The 25,290-nt window shown below is 47.3% G+C and overlaps 2 protein-coding genes and 1 pseudogene across 7 annotated transcripts in view; 1 reads left to right on the top strand and 2 right to left on the bottom strand.

Annotated features, from left to right (window-relative positions):
* TNPO3 (transportin 3) overlaps positions 1-8,129 on the top strand; it is a 93,214-nt gene extending 85,085 nt beyond the window's left edge. For all 3 annotated transcript variants that reach the window (XM_021715274.1, XM_008063597.2, XM_021715275.1), the window contains 2 exons: positions 5,259-5,350; positions 7,002-8,129. In XM_021715274.1, the coding sequence (XP_021570949.1) occupies positions 5,259-5,319 (61 nt within the window). In that variant the 3' untranslated portion in view covers positions 5,320-5,350; positions 7,002-8,129. The remainder of the gene's footprint in view (positions 1-5,258; positions 5,351-7,001) is intronic.
* A 4,251-nt stretch (positions 8,130-12,380) lies between these two features.
* LOC103265950 lies at positions 12,381-12,891 on the bottom strand (annotated as a pseudogene). The gene has a single exon (XR_504669.2). The product of XR_504669.2 is annotated as a 60S ribosomal protein L32 pseudogene (transcript).
* A 6,483-nt stretch (positions 12,892-19,374) lies between these two features.
* IRF5 (interferon regulatory factor 5) overlaps positions 19,375-25,290 on the bottom strand; it is a 7,683-nt gene continuing 1,767 nt past the window's right edge. Inside the window, exons 2-8 of one of the 3 annotated variants that reach the window (XM_008063595.2) lie at positions 22,523-22,712; positions 22,032-22,096; positions 21,560-21,593; positions 21,123-21,392; positions 20,548-20,940; positions 20,345-20,463; positions 19,375-20,157 (exon numbers count right to left, since the gene is read on the bottom strand). In XM_008063595.2, the coding sequence (XP_008061786.1) occupies positions 19,915-20,157; positions 20,345-20,463; positions 20,548-20,940; positions 21,123-21,392; positions 21,560-21,593; positions 22,032-22,096; positions 22,523-22,712 (1,314 nt within the window). In that variant the 3' untranslated portion in view covers positions 19,375-19,914. The remainder of the gene's footprint in view (positions 20,158-20,344; positions 20,464-20,547; positions 20,941-21,122; positions 21,393-21,559; positions 21,594-22,031; positions 22,097-22,522; positions 22,713-25,290) is intronic. The other 2 variants (XM_021715279.1, XM_008063596.2) reach the window with 2 other exon arrangements.

Here is a 25,290-nt window from a genome sequence, read left to right as displayed (position 1 = left end):
TGACCACCCTTATGACACATTTTGCCAGAAGTGGGAATTTCCCCTCTACCGGGTGGGCATATATTGACTGGGATGAGCTTATACAATTATTCAGTTTCTTCTTACTGTGAAACTTCCCAGTAGAAGTAATATTCCATCTGCAAGCTGTCCCAGGGGAGGAAGTGCAGCCATTGCTTCTGTTCTGCTTTACTCCATCTCGCACTGGTCAGTATGAGGACAGGATCATATTGGTTCTGTTTCTTAGAGCACAGGGGAGCATGGGGAAAATCCTTGCAAGACTGGGTTTGGAGCCAAGTGTATTGGTTTGAATCTTGCCACGTCCTCTGTTACTCTAAATGTCAATTCATTCCTCTGTGTGATAGAGTGAGTTGGTGCTGCCAACCTAATAGGTGAATATGAGATTCCAAATGGGTGTCTAAAGAAGATATTTGCACATAGTATGTGATCAGTGAGTGTTAACTTCTTTTCTCTTGGAAAAGAAACTGCCAAGATGTCATTATGTGCTTGCAGAACTAGCTAAGGCATGTCTCCTGCCGACTCTAAGGCTGCCACCCACGCATTCTGGAGTAAGTCTCCACCAAGCCCGAGTTTCCTCAGAGGCACTAGCATATGAAAGGTAGAATAATAGGGTAGGTCTGAGATCAAGGTCAGAGCATCATTTCCTGATTTAAGAAAAGTCTTGGGGCAGGGAGAGGTAAAGCCGTGCTATAAACACAAATATCTGTGATCTTTGCCTTGCAATATGGGAAAATAAGGTGACTACCAGCCTGACTACTTGATCTTTCGTTGCTAAACAAGTTTTGCAGCTCCTCCTACAGCAGACTGTGACATAGTGGTGGGAGGTAAACAGAAGTAAGAGATGGTGTGAAGGTGCTAGAGAAAAGGTTCAAGATTGCTCACCTCCTCTTAGTAATTCTCCAGTATCCCAGTGGCCATTGAGCCTTCTGGTCTGCACATGACTCAGTCTCCCTTTTGGTTTCAAGGTCCTGTAATTCCTGCCTTAACGTGCTGCTTTGTTTGCCATTCTGGCAGGGCGGGTGAACTGGTTCAGTTTCATTTCAACAAGTCCAAGCCTGCTTTTCACATGGTACTGGTAATTAATTCCCTGGCTCTTTCAGTTGGTCAACTTGAAGAAAGCTAAGGCTTTCATTCTAAAATATCATTCTTGCTTTCCAAACACCATATGAGCCCATCGTTAACTAATTGGGACTGCCATCACTTCCCATTTCTCTGTGTTGGTGTTAATTTCGTGACTTCTTACCACTTACATGAGGACCTTCAGAGCCCACAGCTGTTCAGCATGGAAAGCACTGATGCCCAAATTAGAGGCCAGTATGGAGTGATTCCAGGCCTGATCAAGTCATCACTGAGTTTGATTATTCTCTGGTACCATTCAGGACATCGACTCAAGAGGGCCACAGTTCTCTGCACTCTAGGATTATCAGGCTTGAAAAATAGTGACCATAAAAGTACTCAGAAGTATCGTGGGTGGATTGGAATTGTGGGGCCAGAAGCCAAGAAACAGAATCTAGAAAATAGTGGCAGTTGAAAAAGTAGATACATAAAACTAAAACCTAGGAAATATGAAATGTCAGAAGGGCTGAGATAGAAAACAGTCACGTGTCAGTGAACGATGGGGATTTATTCTGAGAATGTGTCATTAGCCGATTTAGTTGTGCAGACATCTCCAAACCTAGATGGTGTAGCCTATTGCACACCTGGGCTATGTGATGGGGCCTGTTGCTCCTGGACTACAAACCTGTACAGCAGGTTACTGCACTGAGTACTGTAGGCAGTTGGCACACAATGGTAGGTCTCTGTGTGTCCAAATATATCTAAACATAGAAAAGATACAGTAAAAGTACAGGATGGAAGAGAAAACATGGTCCACTTGCATAGGGCATGCACCCTGCATGGAGCTGCGGCCTGGGCTGGAGCCGGTGAGCGAGTGGGAGCATGAAGGCCCGAGTGGCTCTGCCTCACTGGAGACCTTATCAACACTCAACACCTGGGCTACACTGAGCTGTTTTTTTAAAATATTTTTTTCTTCAATAATAAATTAGCCTTAGCTAACTTTTGAACTCTTGTAATGACTTCTGGCTTAAAACACAAACACTGTACAGATTATTTAAAATTTTTTTCTTTATATACTTATTCTATAAGCTTTTTTCTATTCTTAAGATTTACAATTTATTTTAGTTCTGAAACTTTTTTTAGGCTGAGCATGTGGTGGCATAAGCCATAATCCCAGCACTTTGGGAAGCCAAGGTGGAGGATTGCTTGAGCTCAGGAGTTAGAGACCAGTCTGGGCAACATAGTGAGATCCCATCTCTACAGAAAAATTGAAAAGTGAGCCAGGCATGGCAGCGCGTGCCTGTAGTCCCAGCCACTTGGGGAGGCTGAGGTGGGAGGATCACCCAAGCCCTAGAGGTTGAGGCAGCAGCGAGTTATGATCATGCCACTGTACTCCAACCTGAATAACAGTGAGACCCTGGCTCAAAAAAAAGCCGACAACAACAAAAAACTTTTTTGTTAAAAACTAAGACACAGCCGGGCTTGGTGGCTCAGCCTGTAATCCCGTGCTTTGGGAGGCTGAGGTGAGTGGATTGCCTGAGCCCACGGGTCGAGACCCGCCTGGGCAACTTGACAAGACCTCATCTCTACAATAAATCAAAAAAATTAGCCAGGTGTGATAGCGCGTGCCCGTAGTTCCAGCTACTTGGAAGGCCGAGGCGGAAAGCTCGCCGGAGTCCAGCAGGTCGAGGCTGCGGTGGCCGGTAGCTGCCACTGCACTCCAGTCTGGGTGACAGAGTAAGACTCCAACTCAAAAAAAACAGAAAAACAAAACTAAGACACAAACGCACATATTAGCCCAGACCTGCACAGGGTCAGGATTATCAATATCATTGTCTTCCACCTTCACATCTCGTTCAAGGGCAGTAACACGCATGGCGCTGTCATCTCCTATGATATCAATGCCTTCTGAGGTTGTTTTACCATTAACTTTTTTTTTTGGTAAATAGAAGGAATATACTCTAATGATTTAAAAATGTAGTATAGTAAATACATCAACCAGTAACATAGTCATTATCAAGTAATGTATACTATAGATAATTATGTGTGATATCTCTTTATATGACTGGCAGCACAGTAGGTTTGTTACACCAGCATCACCAGAAACCTGTGAGTGGCACATTGTGCTACAGTGTTAACCATGGCTTCATCAGCAAAGACACTAGACTGTAGAGGTTTTTCAGCTCCATTGAAACCTTGTAGGACCACTGTCATATATGCAGTTCATCGTTGACCAAAACTTCTTTACATGGTGTGTGACTGTAGTTCTAGCATTCAGGGAACTTTTCAATCCATTTATTTGGGCTTCTCCACCAAAGACACTTCAGTTAAACATTGGGCAGAAGCTTCTGACACACCAGAGTAGTTGCTGATAGGGTTGGGGCAGAAGCTGAGCTGATTGAAGATCCTGTGGCCCATCCCACGGTTTACCCTGTCTTACTAGTTTTCCTGTGCAGCATTTAGGCTTCGATACTTTTTTCATGCACCACAGAAGAGGCTATGGAGTTGTCATTTCTCTTCCAGATTAAACCAAGTTCTGGTTAAAGAAGAGTACAAATTTTAAACATTTAAGACATTAGGAAAGCAAAAGAATCTTAAGTCTCCAGCACTGTCCTAAGTGCCAGGGCTTCTTATCGCCCTGGGACCTTGGGATGACACACCACACTGTTGCTTCTTTTGGGGTACAGATCTTCCTACTTCCTGACACTGGGAGCATGAGTGATGTGGGCTTGCCTACCCTGGCTGCCTCCTGGACAGTTAGTATAGATTTAGAAATAGACTGAGAAATGGAACACTTTAATTGTAGCTTGTTAAATCCACAAAGAGGAAATGATAGAATGCCAGTAAAACTTTCATCATTTTCATTACATTTTTAGGATGGAGAGAGACTAGAAGAAAGTTTCTAGAATGTTCTGTTGAATCAAGTCATGGGGCTGAATCAAGATGCTTCACGAGATTTCTCATAGCAGGTGGGGAGAGCTGGAATCTCACCTGAGTTTCTGTCAGACCATTGAGCAGTTTCCTCCCTGATTTTAGCCACTGCATGATGGAAAGTGAGCGTCCTTCCACATTGTGTCTGAGGCTGTCGCCTGGTCCCTGAGTTTCTGAGCCAGGGGTTGGGGACAGGGAAGGGTGGGCATATTAGGAACTGCTTCATCTTCTACCGCTTTAGCTTAGCCTTATGTTCATGTAGCAAAAGCTGGTTTTTGTTGATAGTTTTGGACAAGGAGGGGAGGCCTTTTGAGAAAACAGGGTCAGATGACTGTTGGGGGTTGTTTGCACCACCAAGGCATCTCAGGGTTTGCCTGAGGACCCGGTTCTGCGAAGTCCTGCTCTGGTTCAGCACACTATAACCCTTTCCTCACCCTACTCCTCTTGCAGGAGGAAACCCTGAGCAGCCTGTCAACTGACTGACAGAGACTTGGGTGCTAGACTGGGCTTTGTAAACAGAATGAGGAAACCAGACTCCCTGGTGAGCTCGTAGAGTTGCAATGATGAGAGCCTTAGGTTGCTTTTTTTCTTTAGGAACTCTGGCTTCCAAGTATTTATGTCAGGATTTTAGGCAAGTGTTGCTGTCGCTGCCTGTGTGTGTTGAATACTGTTTTGTTTACTGTTGTATTATCATAAGTATTTTCCATATATGAACGAATCAGATTCTCAAAACAACATTAATACCAGCCTAGGCAACATAGTGAGACCCCCATCTCTACAAAAAAAAAAAAAAAAAATCAGTCAAGTGGTGCATACCTGTAGTCCCAGCTACTTGGAAGGATCGCCTGAGCCCTGTGGATTGAGATTGCGGTAAGCTGTGATTGTGTCACTGCACTCTAGCCTGGGCAATAGGGTGAGACCCTGACTCTGAAAAAAAAATGCATGAGATGGGTAATACATGAGGAAACAGAAAAGATTGGTAACTTGCCCAAGGACACAACAGAGCCAAGATTCAAAAATCTAGGCAGGTTGTCTCCAGAGTCTACTCTGTAAGGACCAGCAACCTTATAATTGTTGTAGATAATAGTTAATTTTTATTCAGAGTTACAGAAAGGTCTGAAGCAGGATCAAGAGACCATGGAGAACTCCTAGCAGAACTGGGCAGTTCTCCGTGTGCATTAGTGTTGTGGTGACTTTCCAGCATGTTCTGTCTTTCTCCTCAGACAAGGACCAACCTCCCTTTTCTTTCCTAGTGCCGAGGAATGTAAGCAAGTTTGCTGGGCCTTGCGAGACTTCACCAGGTTGTTTCGATAGCTCTCACTCCTGCACTGTGCCTGTCACCCAGGTGAGTGGCTCGTCGTTCCCAACTTTTCCCCAGGCTGTTGGGGATGCTTGGGGATGTGAATAGACTAAAATGCCTGTCATGGGACTAGTCCTGCAGTTAGAGTAGGGGAAGGACTTTACAGTTCAGCTGTGCTGAGCAGCTGGGATATATAGGGCCGAGTTTCTTGGACCAAGGCAGCCAGGAAATTGTCAGTGCTTCTGAGTACCACTTTTATGCCATTTTTACCTTCATAAGAAGGTAACTGTTGCAGAATGCATCAAAAAAACTCCTTCCCTCTTCCCCTTACAGACACTTCTAGGATGGTAAGTATATATGGTAACAAAGAAAAAAAGGTATCGTTGACTTGGCTACTTTGATAAAACACTGCTGACCTAAAGTTAACTGTGATACATGGCCAAATCTCCAAAAACTGGCCTTCCAGATACAGTGAACAAGAGCTTATGTGTATTACTTTTAAGATGTGAATGCCAGGGTTTTTTTGTCTTTGGATTTTTCTTTTCTGGATCTGGAGACTCAAGAAATGCCAGGTTTTGGCCAGAACAGGAAGACAGAGAGTTGCCTTCTAGGCGAGTAAACTCTTGGGTAAGGTTGGACATCCCTTACCCCAAATCCTTGGGACCAGAAGTATTTGGGGCTTTTTAGATCTTGGAATACTTACAGATACATACCAGCTGAGCATCCCTAATCCAAGGCTCCGAAGCCCACAGTGCCCCACTGAGCAGCTCCTTGGAGCATTCTTGTCGACTCACAGTCTTGGATCGGGAGTGCTTTAGCACTTCGGTCAGGGATGCGCAGCCTGTGACAGGAAGGGGCAGCGTCCCTGGCTGAATCCTGATCCTGTTTTCTCCATGTGCTTCCCGTCTCCTAACTCCTGAAATCAAGCGGGAAGCTGAGGAAGGAAAGGACTGAGTGTGGAAAATGGGTGCCAGTTTCTGATGAGTGGAGAAGGGCTCCCCCTGCACCCCCAACCTACCCCCGGGTCTGAAGGAGAGCTTCCCCCAGGAGGCAGCTCTCAGTGAGTCCGTAACACTCGCGGCATTTCTGGGATAGAGGCATTAGCTGGGGAGAGGGATGTTAGGCAGGGCCTTGCCACACCTACAGTTGTTTATACAGTGTGGTTTTTAATGAGTAATAATACCATTTGGGATTGCCAGGCTTTGCGTGGTGTCTGTGATAACCGATGTCGATGTGCCTCAGAGGATTGTTTGTGGACAGCTGTAGATTGTGTTGCTGATATGTATTGAGCCCTTACTGTATGTCAGACTCTGTTTAATACAGCATCCTTCTGGTAGAATCAGAGTCAGTGGTGTTTCAAGTAGGCGAAGCCTCCTTTCAAAGTGAAATCCTACAAGAAGCCCGCACTTAAACAGCCCGAATGGGGTTTCTCCGACCAGTTTGGAGCAGGAGGCCTGGACCTGCTGTCTGCTCACTCCCTTGTGTGGTGTCTGTTTCCACTTAGTGGCAGAAATGCTGCAGATGGGCTGCATTCAAGTAGTAGCTCCCTTGAAACCACAAGTTAAGGCTCTCTTTTAAAAAAAATTTACTGAGTTCTTACCACTAAGTCCAGAACAAGGTGCCTGTGGCAGTGCAGAAGTGCTGTCCTGGGCCAGCTTTTATAAAATGTTATTGACTGTCTTATCTCTTTTGTCAGGAATGTCTTTTTTAATTAGAAGACAGGAAGAAAACAAAAACCAGACTGTGTCCCACAATCAGAAACCTCCGTTGTGGCAGAGGGGCCTTCACCGCCAGCAGGGTGTCCCGCCAGACAGGAGAGACTCCAGCTTCCGAGGCCATCCTGTGGAGTTCCTGTTTGGGGTGTGAGGGAAAATCAGCGCGGTTTAAAAAAGCCCTGGGCACCACCTGACTGCGGCCTGTCCGGCGTGGCGGGAGGGGAGCTGGTTTCCTGATGAACTTGTTTCTCAAAAGAAAAATAATTTTAAGAAAATAAAAAAGAAAAAAAAAAGGAAAACTAAACTGAAACCAGAACTGAAACATTCACCTGGTAGCAAATGACACGTGCACGCACACATACACACGTGCACACATGCGCCAGAGCATATGTGCACAGAAACAAAGTGCGAGCTTTCTGTGAAAAAACACGTACTTAGGGAAGCTGTGGGAATTCAGGTGGATTAAATAGCTGCATTGGAAGCAAAGGGTCAGGGTTGTCTGTTAGGGTTTCTAGTGTTCTGTCCTCTCTCCTCTCCCCCTCCCTCTTCCTTTCTTTTAATACAAGTGAGTAGAAAATGTCCCACCCGCTATTCAGACGAGGAGGAAGCAGGCAGGGCCTGTTACTCTGTCTCGTGGTCACTTCGGTGATACCAGGACCTGCCGGGGTCAGAAGTCATGTGTGGCCAGACCTGCTCCTGTCCAGTCTAAATCAACTTTCGCCATGCTCAGTTGCCGTGGGCCTCGGAGGGAAGAGCCAAAACTGGGGATGGGGGTGGGGGGGGAATAAATGTATACGTTTTTGTTTTTTAAGATTTTTTTTTTCTCCGTGAAGTATTTACCCACAGACATGAGAGAATAATAAAAGTGTGGAGGGAAAATGTTTACAGGGCTAACTGCATTTTACTAAAAACGTGTGGAGACTTTATTGGACTTCATTGGGGAGGAGGCCGGAGGGAAGCCCAAAGCAGATCTTGCTGCTTGAAGAAGCGCAGCCCTGCCAGCTGGGAGACATGAGGACACTGTTCTGTCTGGTGTTGTAGCCATCTCGAGAACACATCAACAGCAACAACAACAAAAAAAGGAAAAACAATAAATGTTTGAAATGGTACCAGTGTTTATTTGCACCTTCATTCACTGCCGCGTAGCCCTAAAGTCCAACTAGGCTAGCAGAGTTGGTGACCTCAGTCACTACCCAGCAGACATCGGGCATGGCATGTGTGAAAAGCTGGCCCTGCCCTGATGCCACAGACCCCTCACGCTCAAGGAAGCGGCTCACTGCGTCCAGACCACCCTGAAACTCATCATGCTACATTTTACCCTTTCACGTAGCCTCAGAGGGTAAGAGAGGGAGACTCCTTCATGCTAATCAGAAGTGTGGTGTGGTTCCTTTACCTACAGAGTTGTCAGTCTAAAAAGAAGTCGTTGAAGCCTAATTGACATACAGTAAGGTGGACACACTTTGACGGCTGTGGCATCGGATAGTGTGGCATCGGATAGCCCCAAACCGTTACCACATTCAAGGTAGTAGGCATACTCTTCCCTGCCAGAAGTTTCCCTGAGCCCCTAGGCAACCTTCCTTCCTGCTGTCCTATCCTTCATCCCCATATAACTGCTGCTCTGCTTTCTGCCACTGTAGATTAATTTGCGTTTTCTTGGGTTTTATATAAATGAGATCATACAGTATGTTATGGTAACTGGGCTTTCAGAGCTAATAACCTTGACTGCAGAGCTGCATTCTAATTGGACACACTGGCAGTGTTGATGATACATTTCTGTCTTTTCTTCACCATAGCACTTCAGTTTTTTCACTCCTGGGCTTCAGCCCTCAAGCTCTACAGAACAATATTTGGAGTTGGTGAGATAAGCCTTCCAGCATAACATCAGTGGCACTCAGGGTTTTATTCTCTGAAGAGGCATTATTAGAAGGAGAGAAAAACCTGAGCCCAAAAGTATTTGAGATGATCAGATTCCAGAGGTCAGCACTTTACCCCGGCCATCCTCATGTTCCGATTAAGCAATAAAACCCTGAAGTCTTGTCCAACTGTAGGTTCTTTCGATAGTTGGTTGATTTTGCTCTGTTTAATGATTTGGCTTTTTGCATAAAAAGTTGTGTCTGGGACTGAAAAATGTGTGAAAGATGTTACAACCGTGTCCATACACTGCAAAACAGCCCATGGAATGCGTGTCTGGAAACTGGACCCCGTGTCCTTAGTGGTGTCAGGGCCTTGCTGCTTGTGTGTAAACCCTGCAGAGTCTGACGGCTACTCTGAAGCAGACTTCTTAGCTTTCGGCGTAGCAAGGATACCCGTAAATTTTAATTTTAAAAGGAGCTATTTGGAATCAGCTCTCCTAACGTAGATACTGCATTTCTGCTCAGCATTGTCAAGCAGAAGGAGGATGAGTGTCTCGTCCACTTGGGCAGGTCAGCTAACTACAGCTGAATTTGGCCTAAGTTATCTCCCCACAGAGTTGTCTGTTCCGTAATTGGATTAGCCAAGAAATGTTGGTCATTATATGGAATGCAAATCACCCATTGGGGCTTTTCCCAGCAAGACTCTACTAAAAAAATGATAACCTGTCATCTCTATATGTCTATTGAAGGGAGCTAAAAAGATTGATAACTGAGATTGTAGGATACATAGGACTGTATAAAGGAGCATCTTACTCGTAAATGGCACCAACGTCTACAGATTTAATGTGAATGTCCACCTTCTGTGGCCCTGGTTTAAGTGAATCATTTTACAAGATGAAAGCTGAAATCCAGAGACCTTAAAAATCCAAACCCTGGATGATGCAACAAGGTGTGCCTGATATTTCGGGACAGATGACAAGCAAATAGAAAAGTCACTTTCCAAGATGCTCCTTCAGCAAAAGTGGGAAAAACCATCAATATCCTCTCCTACTCCACAAAGATGGAAAAGAGACAGGTTCTTTATGTGAAAGGAAAGCTGAAGAGTCAAATCAAAAGGGGATACTTAGATGGACACAAGGATGAACTTGGTGGGGAGGAGGAGCTTGGAAGGAGGGGGAGAGAAACTATTGGGTGCATTCAACCCAACACCATGAGCATCAAGACCCTTAGGGGCCTGAACTTAAAACCCAGCCCAGGTTACCAGAGCAGTCAAGGCCACCACAAAGTGGAACGCCAGCATGCGTAGAGGGCAGCAAATTGCAGCAACACTATACTGCCCTTTAACTCCGGAGTTTATGTCTCTCTCTTTTTTTTTTTTTTTTAAGACAGGCTATTGCCCAGGAGTGCGGTCATAACTCACTGCAAACTCGACCTACTGTGCTCAAGTGATCCTCCAGCCTTAGCCTTCCGAGTATCTGGGAATATAGGTGTGCATCACCACATCTGACTTTTTTTTTTTTTAAAGAGATGGGGCCTCACCATCTCAACTCTGATCTTGAGCTCCTGGGCTCCTGGACTCCTCCAGCCTTGCCCTCCTACAGTGCTGAGATTACAGGCATGAGCCACCATTCCAGTATGTATAGAGAAACGGGGCTGGTGGGGGCGGGAAACTTTATAGGGAGGAACCAATACAACCTCAGTGATCATGGTCCACAGCAGTGGTTACTCATGCTGACAGTGTGTACCTTTCAGATGAATGTCACTCTACCCCTGTCATCCTCCACGCAGAAACCATGAGAAACATCAGATAAACCCAGGCTGAGGGACAAGCTAAAAAGGTGCCTGACTGGTACTCCTCAAAACCATCACCATTGCTGAACACTGGAAAAGTCTTAAGAAATTGTCACAGACCAGCGGCGGCTAAGGAGACAAGATGAGTGAATGGGGTATGAGCTCTTGGAATCCTGGAACAGAAGGAGGATACTAGAGAAAATGAATGAAATCTGAATAAAGTATGGAGTTCGGGTGATAGTTATGTATCCATACTGTATCACTAGTTGTCATGAATGTGCCCTAGTAATGTAAGATGTTAATTAACAGTTGGGGAATCTGGGTGTGGGGTACTACAGGAACTCTACTAGCTTAGCAACTTTTCCTTAAGTCACAAACTTTAATTTATTTTGAGACAGGGTATTGCACTGTCACCCAGACTGGGATGCAATGGCATCACCATAGCTCATGGTAGCCTCAAACTCCTGGGCTCAAGTGATCCTCCCACCTCAGTCTCCAGAGTAGATGGGACTACAGGCATGCAACAACACCCCCGGCTAATTTTTTTTTTTTTTTTTTTAGAGTTGCCTAGGCAGGTTGCTTCTGTCTTCATGTGATTCTCTCGCCCTAGTCTCCCAACATGCTGGGATTACAGGTGTGAGCCACCATAATAATAGGCCTTAAAACTATTCTAAAATTGTTTATTTTTTCTTAAATCTCCATTACCCACTTAATCATATGGAAAGCTATGGAGCCTTGCTCAAACCAAGAAAGGCTGCCAAGATACTGTTTCTCAGCTGTCAGGTTAGCAAAAGTCCCGATGGTGACAATAGACTGCTGCTGAGGCCGTGGGCAAGACACCATGTCCTTTTGTGGGGTTGTCTCAATCCCTTTGAGGTTACTGTAATGGAATATCCGAGGCTGGGCGATTTACAGAGCAAAAGAGGGATTTGGCTCACAATTCTGATGGCTGGAAAGTCCAAGATTGGGTACCTGCCTCTGGCGAGGGTCTCAGGCTGCTTCCACTTGTGGCTGCAGAAAGGGAGCCAGGGTGTGCAGAGATTACATGGTGAGCTGGGGAGACACCAGGCTCTTTTTGACAACCAGCTTTCTCCAGAACTGAGGGAGCAAGAACCCACCCCCTGGTGAGTCACTCATCTATTCATGAGGGACGCCGGTAATTCTGACCTGTAACCCACACACCTCCTCTTACATCCCACCTTCAACACTGGGGATCAGACTTCAACAGGAGGTTTGGTGGAGACAAACACCCAAATCATAGCAGGGGTCCTGTCAATATCTGCGGTCCCCAAATCCCATTTTAGGGATCGATCCCAAACATATACTGGCAAAAATGTGAAAAGACATAAAAAATATGCATGAGCCTGTTTAGTCACTGCATTATTCGTTATAAGTAATGACGGAAACAGCTCAAGTCTCTATTAGTAGGTAGTCCAGACAAAAACCTGAATTCGATCAAGCCTCTAAAATCTGGAAATAAGTAACAATTGATAGGAAATCCAGGAGCCAAAATGTTAACGCAACAGAGTTGCAATTAGAAATGATGCAGTTTTGTCAATTAAATGGCAAGGGAATGAAATGTCTCCGATTGTCTTAAATTGGTAAACACTGGATATTTCATAAAAATTTCTTCACATGAGGTGTGATAATAACTTTGTGGTTTTATTTTTTTAGAATGTCCTTGTCTTTTTTTTTTTCCCAAGGAAAATGCCAGAGGGCAGTTTTTATGGTTTTATTTAAACACAAAACGTGCATGAGCTGGCTATTCATTTTCTTCACTGCGCAGCCTGGCATTAGGATTGGTGACTCTGATGGCCAGCTGGGCTGCTCTTTCTACAATGGCTTTGCGGTTCTTGGAGGAAACATTGTGAGCAATCTCAGCACAGTAAGATTTGTTGCACATCAGCAGCACTTCCAGCTCTTTGACATTGTGGACCAGGATCTTCCGGAAGCCACTAGGCAGCATGTGCTTTGTTTTCTTGTTGCTCACGTAACCAATGTTGGGCATCAAGATCTGACCCTTGAATCTTCTACGCAGCCTGTTGTCGATACCTCTGGGCTTCTGCCAGTTACGCTTAATCTTGACATATCGGTCTGACTGGTGCCGGATGAACTTCCTGGTCCTCTTTTTGATGATCTTGGGTTTCACCAGGGGTCTGAGGGCAGCCATGATGCCGGGTAGGAGATGGCTGCCACCTTGGTAGGCAGCGCCGAAGAAGAGCGTCCTTGTCTTTTAGTGGTATATGCTGAATATTTACACATGAAATGTTACATCTAGGATTTGCCTAAAAATAAACTGGGGCTTTGGGTGGGAGTTTAGATGAGAAAGATTGACTATAAATTGTGGGAAACAAACTCACTCATCCAAAATCTAAGAATAGACATAGAGAAATGGAGTGCAGCAGAAGTAAGACTTTAATGATGGTCTTGCAGGATCAGGTGTCTGGCCAGGGCAGGTACACACAAGGTGGTTACAACAAGCTTTTTTGTTTTCCTAGTGTGCGAACCTCTCCCCTAGTTTCTCATTGACTGAGTAATACAGAGGTCACAGTTTTCCCCGAACATCACCTAAGCAGTTTTGGTCCAAATAAAGTTAAAATAAGTACTTGTTGCTATTTGATCGGAGAGTTTCAGCTTTCTTTTTTTCTTTCTTTCATTTTTTTTTTTTTAGTTGGAGTCTCACTCTGTCACCTGACCACCGTAGCCTTGACCTACTGGGCTCAGGTGGTCCTTCCACCTCAGCCTTCCAAGTAGCCAGTGGTCAGCCAAATTAGCGTGCACGCCCAGCTAATTTTTTGATTTATTGTAGAGACGAGGTCTCACCATGTTGCCCAGGCTGGTCTTGAACCCGTGGGCTCAGGCAATCCTCTCACCTCAGCCTTCCAAAGCGCTGGGATTATAGGCTTGAGTCACCACGCCCGGCCAAAGCTTTCTTATTTTTAAGTAAGTTTTATTTCCCCAAGATGTGTCTATTACTGTGCATTCCTTTGTTTTGTCTTTTGGTCATGTCAGCCATGAATTACTGTCTGTAATTCAATGATGTAACTGTAACTAGCCTCCCTTTGTTTTGTCTTTTGGCCATGTCAGCAAATCTTACTCCATTTTCTAGAAATGGATCATTTATTGTCCTTCACAATTCCCTCCTCTTTTATAAATCTATTTGATTCATTTCCACTGGTTCCAATGGCCCTAAATTCTTGCAACTATAACAAGAGATGTTAAGACAGAGGCAACCATACCTTTCCATTTTCCAAGACATTTTTTAAACCAGTCTGTGAAAGGATTACTGATGCCAGAGTCTTCAGCTAATTCATTAGCTAAAGTGGTAAGTCCCTGTAAAACTTAAGTGATAATACCATTGGGCAGTATTATTTGGAATAAAAAGTACAATATTTTCCTCCCAACATAACACAGACTCCTCCTTTCTCTGCTAACATTATGTTTAGTGCTACTCTGTTCTCCTAGGCCATCCTACTGGTAGCGTGTAATTGGCCAGCCACTCCTTAAAGAATATCTTTAGTATAGTTTATAAACCTTTACTGATTATAATACATGTAATTAATTCAATCTACACTTTTATCAATAGTAGACAACCAAAAGAGTGCAGACTTAAACTCTGCAGCTGTCTGCTTTCTAGCCTTGAATTTATTAGGGACTCCCCTGGAGACCCCTATGGAGTAAAGGTACACATTTGAATTAAAGGACCCTTGTAGTGCTCTCCGAAATCAATGAGGATTCTGAGTGTTCTCAGATGTGGGATGGAATGCCCGGGTGAATGGAATAGCCAGTTGGACCAACGCACGAATCCTGGTCCAGTTGGACGGCAGCAAGTCAGCCAGGCGCCACAATGCCACCAAACATCCCCTCGGGGATGTGCAAGTTAGAGAAGTTGCCATTAGACTCACCAGGAACATTTCAGATGCGGGTGTAGGTCATGAGGTCTCCCGTAGGTTCCCTGAACTCTTCCCTCCACCTGGGAGAGGCAAGAGGTGGGGGTTCATCATCCCTATGGAGAAAGAGGGGACTGCCCTCAGATCTGACTTCTGTAATGCAGGGAAAAGCAGGGACAGGCTCTTACAAGCCTCATTTTCCCAGGCATCCTTGTCTTGGTGTAGAGCCATCATGCAATTCATCCCAGTGGGGTCTGTGTCCCAGTCAAAGGGTCACGGGACTACCTGTGCCTGTGGCCACCCTGCAGCACATGCATGGCAGTCACTCTACTTAAAGAAAGCGCTGAATATTTAACCTATTTTACTCAGGCATTGGTGTCTCCAAAACCTGTTTCAATTTCTAGAGTTTGTGACCCTTTACATTTGAGTTGCAAATGATCCCATTCTCTAGGATCTCCAAATGGAGTAGTAGCAGCAGTCCAGGCCTAGTGCTGCGTGGTCCACCATATATTTCCCCAGCTAGAACAGGAAGGTTCCTGATTACCCAAGATGTGTTCAGGACAGAGATATTCATTTACCTGCGAGAGCTGCCCCTGGTTTTTTTGATCTCTACAAGGTCAAACTTGACAAGCATTAAACTTTACAATTAGGCTTTCTGGGCACCTTGTGCACCTCCCACCGTTTTTCTTCCCTCCCCTTATTAAGTCCTTTGTTGGTTCCTTAACATCTGTATAATGAGCCCCACCTTTTCTGCTATCCATATTGTGGTCTCAGTTGGTCAGAAGTACTTGATAGGGGCCTTCCCAGCTGGGCTGAAGTGGATCTTCTTTCCAGGACTTAATTAGTACCAGGTCTCCAGGATGGTCTGCAGGCAGTTCAGGAGGAGGGTGTGGGGTAGATATAGCTTCTTTTTTTTTTTTTGAGTCAGAGTCTCATGCACGCTCATGGGCACCCCAGTGTCGACCTGCTGGGTTCCAGCGATCCTTCCACCTCAGCCTTCCAAGTAGCCGGAACTACAGGTACACACTACCACGCCCGACCAATTTTTTGTTTTCTTGTAGAGACGAGATATCGCCAAGTTGCCCAGGCTAGTAAATCGCATGAAGAACTTACCCTCAAGTATTGTCTTATTCATACTTCCCTTTATTCGTTTATAACGGTTTACTTAATTACTTATGAAAACTGAGATCTTAGACAAGACTAGTTATTTTAAGTTATTTCCTGGCCAATTATTTTTAAAGGCTGTGAACACCAAGTGTTACCTATTAGGAACCTTAAAGTTAAATACATGGACATTTTACTGATAATTCAGAAGGTTTAACTGTTTTTTTTTTTTTAACCAACAATTTTAAATTAGTTATACTTATAACAAAAACATTCATATAAATAAATATTATTCATGTTTTGGCTAGGTTTATAGTCATAATTTCATGTTAAATCCTGATACTTTAAACTATCTAGCAGTAAGTTTTAATGCAAAACTTAATTAGTAGACTCAGACAAAAACGTATGTGGACAATTCCAAAGACACTTTTCATTTTATTAATAATTTTACCTATTTCTTTTTACCAAAGATCATAAGAGTCACATGAACTTGGAAAGCATTGAGATGTATTTATTTACCTTATAAGTACTCATTTACTTAGAAGTCAATTTGGTAGCTTGCTGGACAAAACACATAACATGCACATACATTTAAACATAGATATACACACACAAGGATTTCACAACATTTATCTCCGAATTTCAGCCATGAAACAGCAACAAACTTACCATTTTACAAAAGACACCCAAATTCAAATTATTTTTCTGACAAAATTGGAACCGGTTTGCCTGGCTAAATTTTGTTTGCCCCAGTAGGCAGTCTAATAAAGGCCGTGGGCCCAAACTGGGGCAACGCAGTCTCCATGGCAGTTTAACCTAAAAAAAATTATTTTTCTCCAGTTTTAAATGGGCTTTCAGTGTTTACATTTTAGTTAGAACTGGCTAAACTGTATACAAAAACCAAAAATTTTTATTTAACCTTGAAGCAGTGAGCTTATCTCAATACCAGTAGTTTAGTTACTAACAGATTCAAAGCAGGCAGAAAAGAGATAAATAGTTTAGAAGGCTCTATCTAACACTGTGGTTGCAGATTAACTATTTGGATTCTGAAACTTATAATTCCAACATAGACGGCCGGGACCAAACGGCTGGCACCTGTATTAACTAAGAAATTAATTTGGGTTCCAGCACCGTAATATTCACCTGGGGTGTCAGGTTCGTTCTTACCAGGTCTCTGATGGGCAATTAGAGTTTTTTCTTCTCTTGTTGAACCTCAAAGCCTTGAGACATTCTGAGACCTCAGGATTGATTCTCTGATTCCCTTAATTATCAATACCCTCAGATCCTGCATTTTTGTCCTATCCTCTTGATCATTATTATCCCACCAAGGATCTACATTTGGGTACTTTTGCTCGGCTGCCTGAATGCCTGGCCTTGAAGGGTGTTCCCGTTGCCATAAGGACATTGTTGCCCTCCTGATCAATCCCCAAGACCTCAGCACTTCCCCAATGGACTATCTGGGGTAATGTTAGAGGAAGAATTTTTATCGCCCCCTTTCTTGGATTCCCTAGGCCTCGAATTATTTTGTTTGTTGGTTTTTTTGAGTTGGAGTCTCACTCTGTTGCCCAGGCTGGAGTGCAGTGGCACACTCACGGCCACCACAGCCTCAACAGCCTCAACCTGCTGGGCTCTGGTGATCCTTCCACCTCAGCCTTCCAAGTAGCTGGAACTACAGGCACACGCTACTACACCTGGCTTATTTTTTTTTATTTATTGTAGAGACGAGGTCTCACCAAGTTGCCAAGGCTGGTCTTGAACCCCTGGGCTCAGGCAATCCTCTCACCTTGGCTTCCCAAAGTGCTGGGATTGCAGGCTGAGCCACTGTGCCCGGCCAGCCTAGAATTCTTATTCCCCATTCTTGGCTAGTTTGAATACTCAGCCCCACTTTCTAAGAGTTTCTTATATTTCCTGGTTGATGCCTGTGTCTGAGTTTACCTATGCAGCCAGCTGACCGCCCCACTGGAGTTTTTTTGCACATCCCAGGATTCGCTTCTACCGTCTCTGGCTGTTTCCCTCATGGCAGGCCAGAACCACAGATCTGGACTCGATTCTTATCTGTGATACGTCTCAATCACACACACATACTCAACCTCCGAGAATGTCCCAACCACCAAGGCAGTACTTAGAGTTCAATTTTTCCTACCTTGACTCGTGCACAAAGTTGCCTGGTTGCTGCGGTGCCTGCTTTCTTTCTTTTTTCTTTTCTCCCCTGTATCACGTCTGCTGCCTCTGAAACAATAGTCTCAGGCTTATCTCCAGTCCCAAGAGCAGCCAAGACACCCAAGCAGAGTAGGCCACCCAGAATCACGTCTCCCCCTCTTCTGGGGTCCCCCTCCCACAGATGCAGAGTATTCTGGAGGAGACCCCAAGTTGTGAGAAACGCACTCATCCATCCAAAATCAAAGGATGGACATAGAGACGTGGAGTGCAGCAGAAGTGAGACTTTAATGACCGTCTTGCAAGAGGGTGTCTGGTGGGCAGGCACACCCAAGGTGGTTACAACAAGCTTTTTTTTTTTTTTTTTTTTGAGTTGGAGCCTCACTCTGTCGCCCAGGCTGGAGTGCAGTGACACATTCATGGCCACCCCAGTGTCAACCTGCTGGGCTCCGGTGATCCTTCCGCCTCAGCCTTCCAAGTAGCTGGAACCACAGGCGCGCACTACCACACCCAGCTAATTTTTTGATTTATTGTAGAGATGAGGTCTCACCAAGTTGCCCAGGTGGGTCTCGAACCCACAGGCTCAGGCAATCCACTCACCTCAGCCTCCCAAGACGCGGGATTACAGGTTGACCCACCGAGCCCGGCTGCTTTTTATTTTCTAGTGTGTAACCCTTCCCCTGGTTTCTCATTGGCTGAGTAATGCAGAGGTCACAATTTTTCCCAGATGTCACCTAAGCAGTTTTTGGTCCAAATAAGGTTAAAATAAGTACTTGTTGCTATTAATTGGATGGTTTAAGCTTTTTTGTTTTTAAGTAAGTTTTATTTCCCCAAGATGTGACTATTACTATGCATCACTTTGTTTTGTCTTTTGGTCACGTCAGCAATGAATTATTCATTGTCCTTCAATGATGTGACTGTAACCAGCCTCCCTGTTTTGTCTTTTGGTCAAGACAGCAAACCTTACTCCATTTTCTGGAAATGAATTATTTATTGTCCTTCACACAAATTGACAACCATAGAGGTTGCTACATGGGGATTTCTCACGGCTTTCCCTGTTTTCACAAATGTTTAAAATCTTCATAATAGAAAGATAAAACAATAACAACAAATTGTTCAGGACAGAAAATTACAACTATGAGAAGCCAGATTCAAAAGAGGAGCCACCAATTTGCATACATTATCTTAATATATTTAAAAGTATATGAATATACATGAGAATGACAGGTTTGAATGGTCCCAAATGCAGCTCCAACGTTAGCCCTTTCTTTTTCACCATTTCGTATGGGAAAATTGGCTTTGACAGGTTTCTAGACTATGCACACAGTAAGAAGTCCACACCCTTGCCTCAGCCAGCTTCCTCCTGGAAAGCAAAGCCAGCCAGGTGAGTGTTTACGAGGCCCATCTGACTCATCAGCCTGGAAGGCAGGCCCTCCCTTGCCAATGGCCTTGCGCTCGGGGCGGGTGTGAGGAGGGCGGACCAGTTGGCATCCACAGCAGGGTCTGGGGCGAACTGCAGAAAAGCAACCGGTACCGGAAGGAGTCAAGAGACCACCACGTCTGTTTTTAACATTTATTAGTCCAAAAGTACATTCAAGCCTTCCTACCCTGGGTTCTTGGACTCCCAGGAAGGGGCCAGCTGCCAGCCTGAAGAAGCCGATGTGAGACTTGAGCTCCCTCTCAGGAGGGATAAAGATAAGGCCAGGCTCAACCCAGGGAAACAAAGTCAGGCATGTGCCCTGCAGAGGCCCTGCTGTGGGGACCCGCCCCACAGCGCTCCTTGGCTCTTTTGCCAGAGGAAATGGCTTGATCCCGATTTGGCCACCCTAGGACAATTCCTGATCACAACTAGGCCCCAGGGTTGGGGGTTCCTTTCCTGCTTCCGGCTGATTATTTCCAGAGCAGGGCTGACCAGACGAGTCCTTCCGGCAGAGCTTTGAGGGAGAACCCGGGTTCGGCCTCCCTTCCTCCTCCTTGGTCCAAGGCCACTTCAGCAAACCCAGAGGTAGGACCCTGCAGCCAAGCCAGGTGCCCCCGGGACTGTCACACCTTCACATCAGCCACCAGCAACTCTGGGCCAGTTGCCCTCCGTAGCCTTGTTACTGCATGCCAACCAGGTGCATAGGCCAGGGCCCCTGGCCGCCAAGGCCTGTTCCAGGAGGGGCCTGGACCACAGGCTGCAGCCGCTGCTGGGACTGCCAGATGTGATGGAGCTCCTTGAACTGCTCCACCATGCGGTCCTTGAGGTCCGGGTTTGAGATCTGAAGTCGGATACTGTCTGCCGACCAAGATAGCTCCCCTGAGAACATCTCCAGCAGCAGCCGGGCTGCCACGGGCACCACCTGGGAAGGAAGAGGAGACAGGACAGGGAGAGCGTGGCAGGGCTGCCAGAGCCGCTGTGCTGAGAGGGCCAGACTGCGCTCTCCAGCCTAGAACCTCACGTCTGGCCCTGGGGCTCCAGCCGGCAAGGACCCAGCCCTGGGACTCCCCAGTGTCTGTCCAAGGCAGAGTCGGAGGACAGGCACTTACCTGTACAGTAATGAGCTTCTTCTCTCGGGGTTTGTGGTCAGGCCACTCCTCCCCAAAGCAGAAGAAGATCTCGAAGGGCGGTGGGGTGTTGGTCTGGCCCTTCTGGAACAGGATGAGCTCTGCATGAGACCAAGGGCTGCAGTCAGAGGCTGGGCCGCGCCCTGGACGAGCAGAGCCAGCAGGACCATGGCTTGGCAGCTCACCGTTGAGGAAGTGCTCCAGACTGAAGAGCTTGGTCTTGACCTCCCGCTGGATGGGGTTGGGGTGGGAGCCCAAGGCCGAGGCGCAGGGCCCGCTCCAGAACACCTTGCACTGGCACAGGCGGATGGCGTACAGGTCCTGGCCCTGCAGCTGGAGGATGAGCCCGCGGTCCAGGACGTCCAGCAGCTGGTTTGTGTAGAAGCGCTGCTTGTCGCTGGGGATGTCCTCGGGGCTGGGAAAGCGCACCTGCTCAAGACTCACGGGGCCGAAGAGCTCCACCTGGTCCTGCGTGGCCTCCAGCTGGCTATAGAAGAGCCGGCAGCCGTGCGGGTTGCTGATGGTCAGGGCCCGGGGTGGCCGCCCCCGGTACTGGAACTTGATCTCCAGGTCAGTCACTGTGGAGAGGGGTGGGGCCGGCCCGGCCATGAGCCCCAGGCCTCCCTGGGCCGCCGCCCAGCCCCGTCGCTGCTTCCATTCCCACCCCCACTCGAGGGGCACTCCACCCTGGCAAACCCTTGCAAACCCTGCCTCCACCTCCCAGCGCCGCCTGCCCCTGCCCAGCCCCCCGGGTCCTTACGGGGCAGCATGTGGGGACTGATGAGCAGGTCGGGCAGGAGTTGTTCGCCTGCAAGGGGTAGGCTGGCAGCCAGGGGCCCTGCCTCCAGGTTTGGCAGGACCCCAGAGAGAAGCTCCTGGAAGCCGGCGGCGTTGCCAGGGGGAGGGGCCAGGAGGCTGGGGTCGGGAGCAGGGGGTCCCAGCCCCACGGGCGGCTGCAGGGTGGGTGGCCACTTGACCTCCTCTTTGGGTAGAGAATACGGTGCCATGGGAGGGACGGGCTGCACTGCCTCTACGGGGGGCGGGGGCAGCTGTGAGCGCCACCTCTGAGAACTGCCTCCCAGCCCACCCACTCCCAGCCCAGGCCGCCCCCAGCCTCTCTCCAGCCCCTCCTGGGTACCGAAGGCAACTGCAGCTTCTGCACATACTAGACCCCTAACCCCCACCTCCCGGCCCCACCTGTGATGCTCAGGCTTGGCAGCATCCTCTGGAGCTGGAGGAGGACACGGCAGGGGACGGGGGAGAGATCAGAAAGACAGAGGGAGGACCGGTTATTGACTGGTCTGATGCTGGAGAAATCACACACAAGACCCGCAGTGTGATTCCCCGGCCCCTGGCTCAGCCGAGGCCAGACCCTGCCTCCAGTCCCAGCTTGGCCATCCCAGGCCGATCCTTAAAGTGCTCGGTGCCTCAGTTACCTCCTCTGCAGTTAATACTACCTCACAAGCCCCAAGTGCTGTGAGGGCCAGCCAGACAAGTGTCAGCGTGACAACAAAGCCCCGTGACAACAAAGGGGGTGGGGGTCTTGGTCCCTGTCCTTCAGAGTCCCCAAGACTCAGAAAGGGCTCCGGGGGGGTGGTGCTGGAGCCAAGGGTGGAGCGGGACGGCAGAGGGCCCTTTCTGTCCAGGCCCTGCAGCCAGGCACACACACCTCTTCCTCCTCCTCCTCTTCCTCCTCTCCTGCAGCAAAGGAGTAATCCTCGGGGGGCTGGGACTCTGTGCAGCAGGAGAGAGAAAAGCAGAAGAGGAAAGAGCTGATGGTGGAGGGGAAGCAATCCCACCAGGGCCTCCACTCGGCTGCCCGAGAGACTGGCAAAGCTCCCAAACACAGGGCGAGGGGAAGGGCATGGCTGCCAGTAGGCGGTGGGGACCTCCCTGACTTCCTGAGCGGCCAGATCTCAGTGGAGCCAGAAGCCCAGACCAGGGGGGTGGTGAGGAAGGCAGACGCAGGCCCGATCCCATGCCAAGCCGTTCCTGACCCACCACCATCCTAGCCCCTCCTGGGGTCCCCAGGGTCATGACCTCGCCGGAGCGCGACAGCATGGCCCAGCCCACCACACGCCGGAGGGGGCCTGGGTTCAGGGCTGGGGCCGGGACAGCACACAGCCCTGCCGGTGGCCCACACGGGGCCGGGTCTGATACCTGTGGGAGTGGGGCCATTGGAGCAGACCTCGTAGATCTTGTAGGGCTGGGGCGGCATGTCCCGGGGCCCGTCATAGATGAGGCGGAAGTCGCGGCTCTTGTTGAGGGCGCAGCGCAGGTTGGCCTTCCATTTGGCGGGGTCGGCCTCATCCACCCCTTCAGTGTACTTCCCGGTTTCCTTGGCCCAGGCCTGGGGCAGGAAGAGAGGACAGTCAACCACAGAGAACCCGGCCCCCACTCTCCGAGAGGCCCCATGGTGCATGGAGACCGTCAACCACAGCCTAGCCTCGCTTCATGGAGGCCAGGCCTCATCTGAGGATACGCCCCATTCTTGTCCCAGCTCCCAGGGAACCAGCAAGCTCCATAACGTGTAGGGGCTGAGAGACATGTTCACATCCCTGCTTCTGAGAGGGTATACCCGTGGGATCGCTGAGGAGGGCGGTGGAATGTGGTGGAACGGGTGGGCATATTGCAGCCAGGCTGGGCTTGATCTGAAGTGTGACCCACCAGCTGTGTGCCAGGCCATGTCACCTTGCCTCCCTCTGCCTCAGTCGCCTCCTCACAGTGATCACTTCATAAGGCAGGGTGGCAGTGAAGCCCATAAAACACTCAGAGCTGTGCCTGCACACAGGATGGGCTGCGGGTCCTGGAGCTGTTCATTTCATTATTTTGGATGGCAATGTGGTGAGATCAGGATGACTCATGTTTCTAACCCAGCAATTCGACTTCTAGAAATTTGTTCTACGGATTATAGAAATAGTCACACAACATTTTGCACATACAAGGTTATTCATAGCAGTACTATTTGGTTTTTTGTTTGTTTTTTAGAGACGAAATCTCGCTCTCTCACCCAGGCTAGAGTGCAATGGTGCAATCATAGCTTACTGCAGGCTTGACCTCCTGGGCTCAAGGGATCCTCCCACCTCAGCCTCCCAAGTAGCTGGGACTACAGGTATGCATCACTGTGCCAGGTCATAGAGCAGCACTATTTGTAAAAGCACAAGGACCCAGAATACCCAATTCAACATCCATCAGTGAGGGGCTGGTTAAATTATGGCCCACGCATAGAATGGAATACTAGGCAGCACATACACACACACACACACACACACACAAGGAGGAAGCTTTTTTTTAAATTTTAATGAGTTGGAGTCTCTGTTGCCCAGGCTAGAGTGCAGTGGCACAATCACCGCCACCAGCCTCAAACTGCTGGGTTCAGGCGATCCTTCCACCTCAGCCTTCCAAGTAGCTGGGACTGCAGGGAGCACGCCACCACACCTGGCTCAGTTTTTGATTTGTTAGAGACAAGGTGTTGCCAAGTTGTCCAGACTGGTCTTGAATCCCTGGTTTCAAGTAATCCTCCCACCGTGGCCTCCCAAAGTGCTGGGATTACAGGCATGAGCCATCGGGCCTGGTTAGGTGGAAGCTTTTTATATACTGACATTTAGCAAGCTTCAAGAAAAATTAAGTGCAGAAGAGGGTGTATTCATCTACACACTTTTTGTGAAAAGCAGGGGAAAGAATGGGTGCATATTTGCTTGCATATGCACAGAAATCTCTCAGGAAGGATAAACAAGAAGATGACAACACTATTGCCTTTAAGGGGGAGGGTTAGGTGTCTGGGACCAGAGTGGGAAGGAGACTTTTTACCATAAATCATTTTACACCTTTTAAATTTTGCTTATTTACTTTATTTATTTGTTTGTTTATTTATTTACTTGAGATGAGTTTTTACTCATCGGCCAGGCTGGAGTGCAGTGGCACGATCATGGCTCACTGCAGTCTCGACCTGCTGGGTTCAGGCAATCCTTCCACCTCAGCCTCCTGAGTAGTTGGGACTACTGGCGTGTGCCAACATGCCTAGGTAATTTTTTTTTTAGAGACAGGGGTCTCATTATGTTGCCTAGGCTGGTCTTGAACTCCTGGCCTCAAGCAATTCTCTTGCCTCGGCTTCCTGAGTCACTGGGATTACAGGTATGAGCTGCTGCACCCAGTCATCTTTTCAATTTTGAATCATGTGACTGTATTACCTATCAAAAAAGAACTTTGAAAAGGTAAAAACCACATGCAACGACTAAGAAAATATGTATTTAAATTTTTTTTTCTTTTTTTTTTTTTTTTTTTTTTTTAGTTGGAGTCTCACTCTGTCACCCAAACTGGGGTGCAGTGGCCACTCCCGGCCACCGCAGCCTCGACCTGCTGGGCTCTGGCGATCCTTCCGCCTCAGCCTTCCAAGTAGCCGGAATTACAGGCTGTTTTATATTTATTTATTTGTTTATTTATGTATTTATTTATTTGAGTCAAGAGTCTCACTTTGTCGCCTAGGCTGGAGTGTAGTGGCACACTCATGGCTACCGCAGCCTCAGCATGCTGGGTTCAGGCAATCTTTCTGCCTCGGCATTCCAAATAGCTGGAACTACAGGGGTGTACCACCACTACCCCTGTAGTTTCGTGACAGTGGTATGTTCCACCAAAGGGAAACATTTGATTCTAAGTGTGCATTTCATATATGCACACATTCAGAAAACTGAAAATATAAGCAAAGACAATGATACTAGCTACCTCCTGGCATTAAGATTACAGGTGATCAGGCCATAGTCTGTGGCCTATAATTCCAAGTACTCAGGAGGCTGAGGCAAGAGGATTACTTGAACCCAGGAATTTGAGACTGGCCTGGGCAACATAGCAAGACCCTGCCTCAAAAAAAAAAAATGTATATATACATTATTATACCCTTTTTACATTATTACTTTTTTTTTTTTTTTTTT

Source organism: Carlito syrichta, unplaced genomic scaffold (genome assembly GCF_000164805.1).
Source record: "Carlito syrichta isolate Samal-C Ts95f unplaced genomic scaffold, Tarsius_syrichta-2.0.1 Scaffold306949, whole genome shotgun sequence".
Lineage (NCBI taxonomy): Eukaryota > Metazoa > Chordata > Mammalia > Primates > Tarsiidae > Carlito > Carlito syrichta.
The sequence above is the reverse complement of the archived record's forward strand: the minus strand, read 5'-3'. Positions and strand labels throughout refer to the sequence as shown.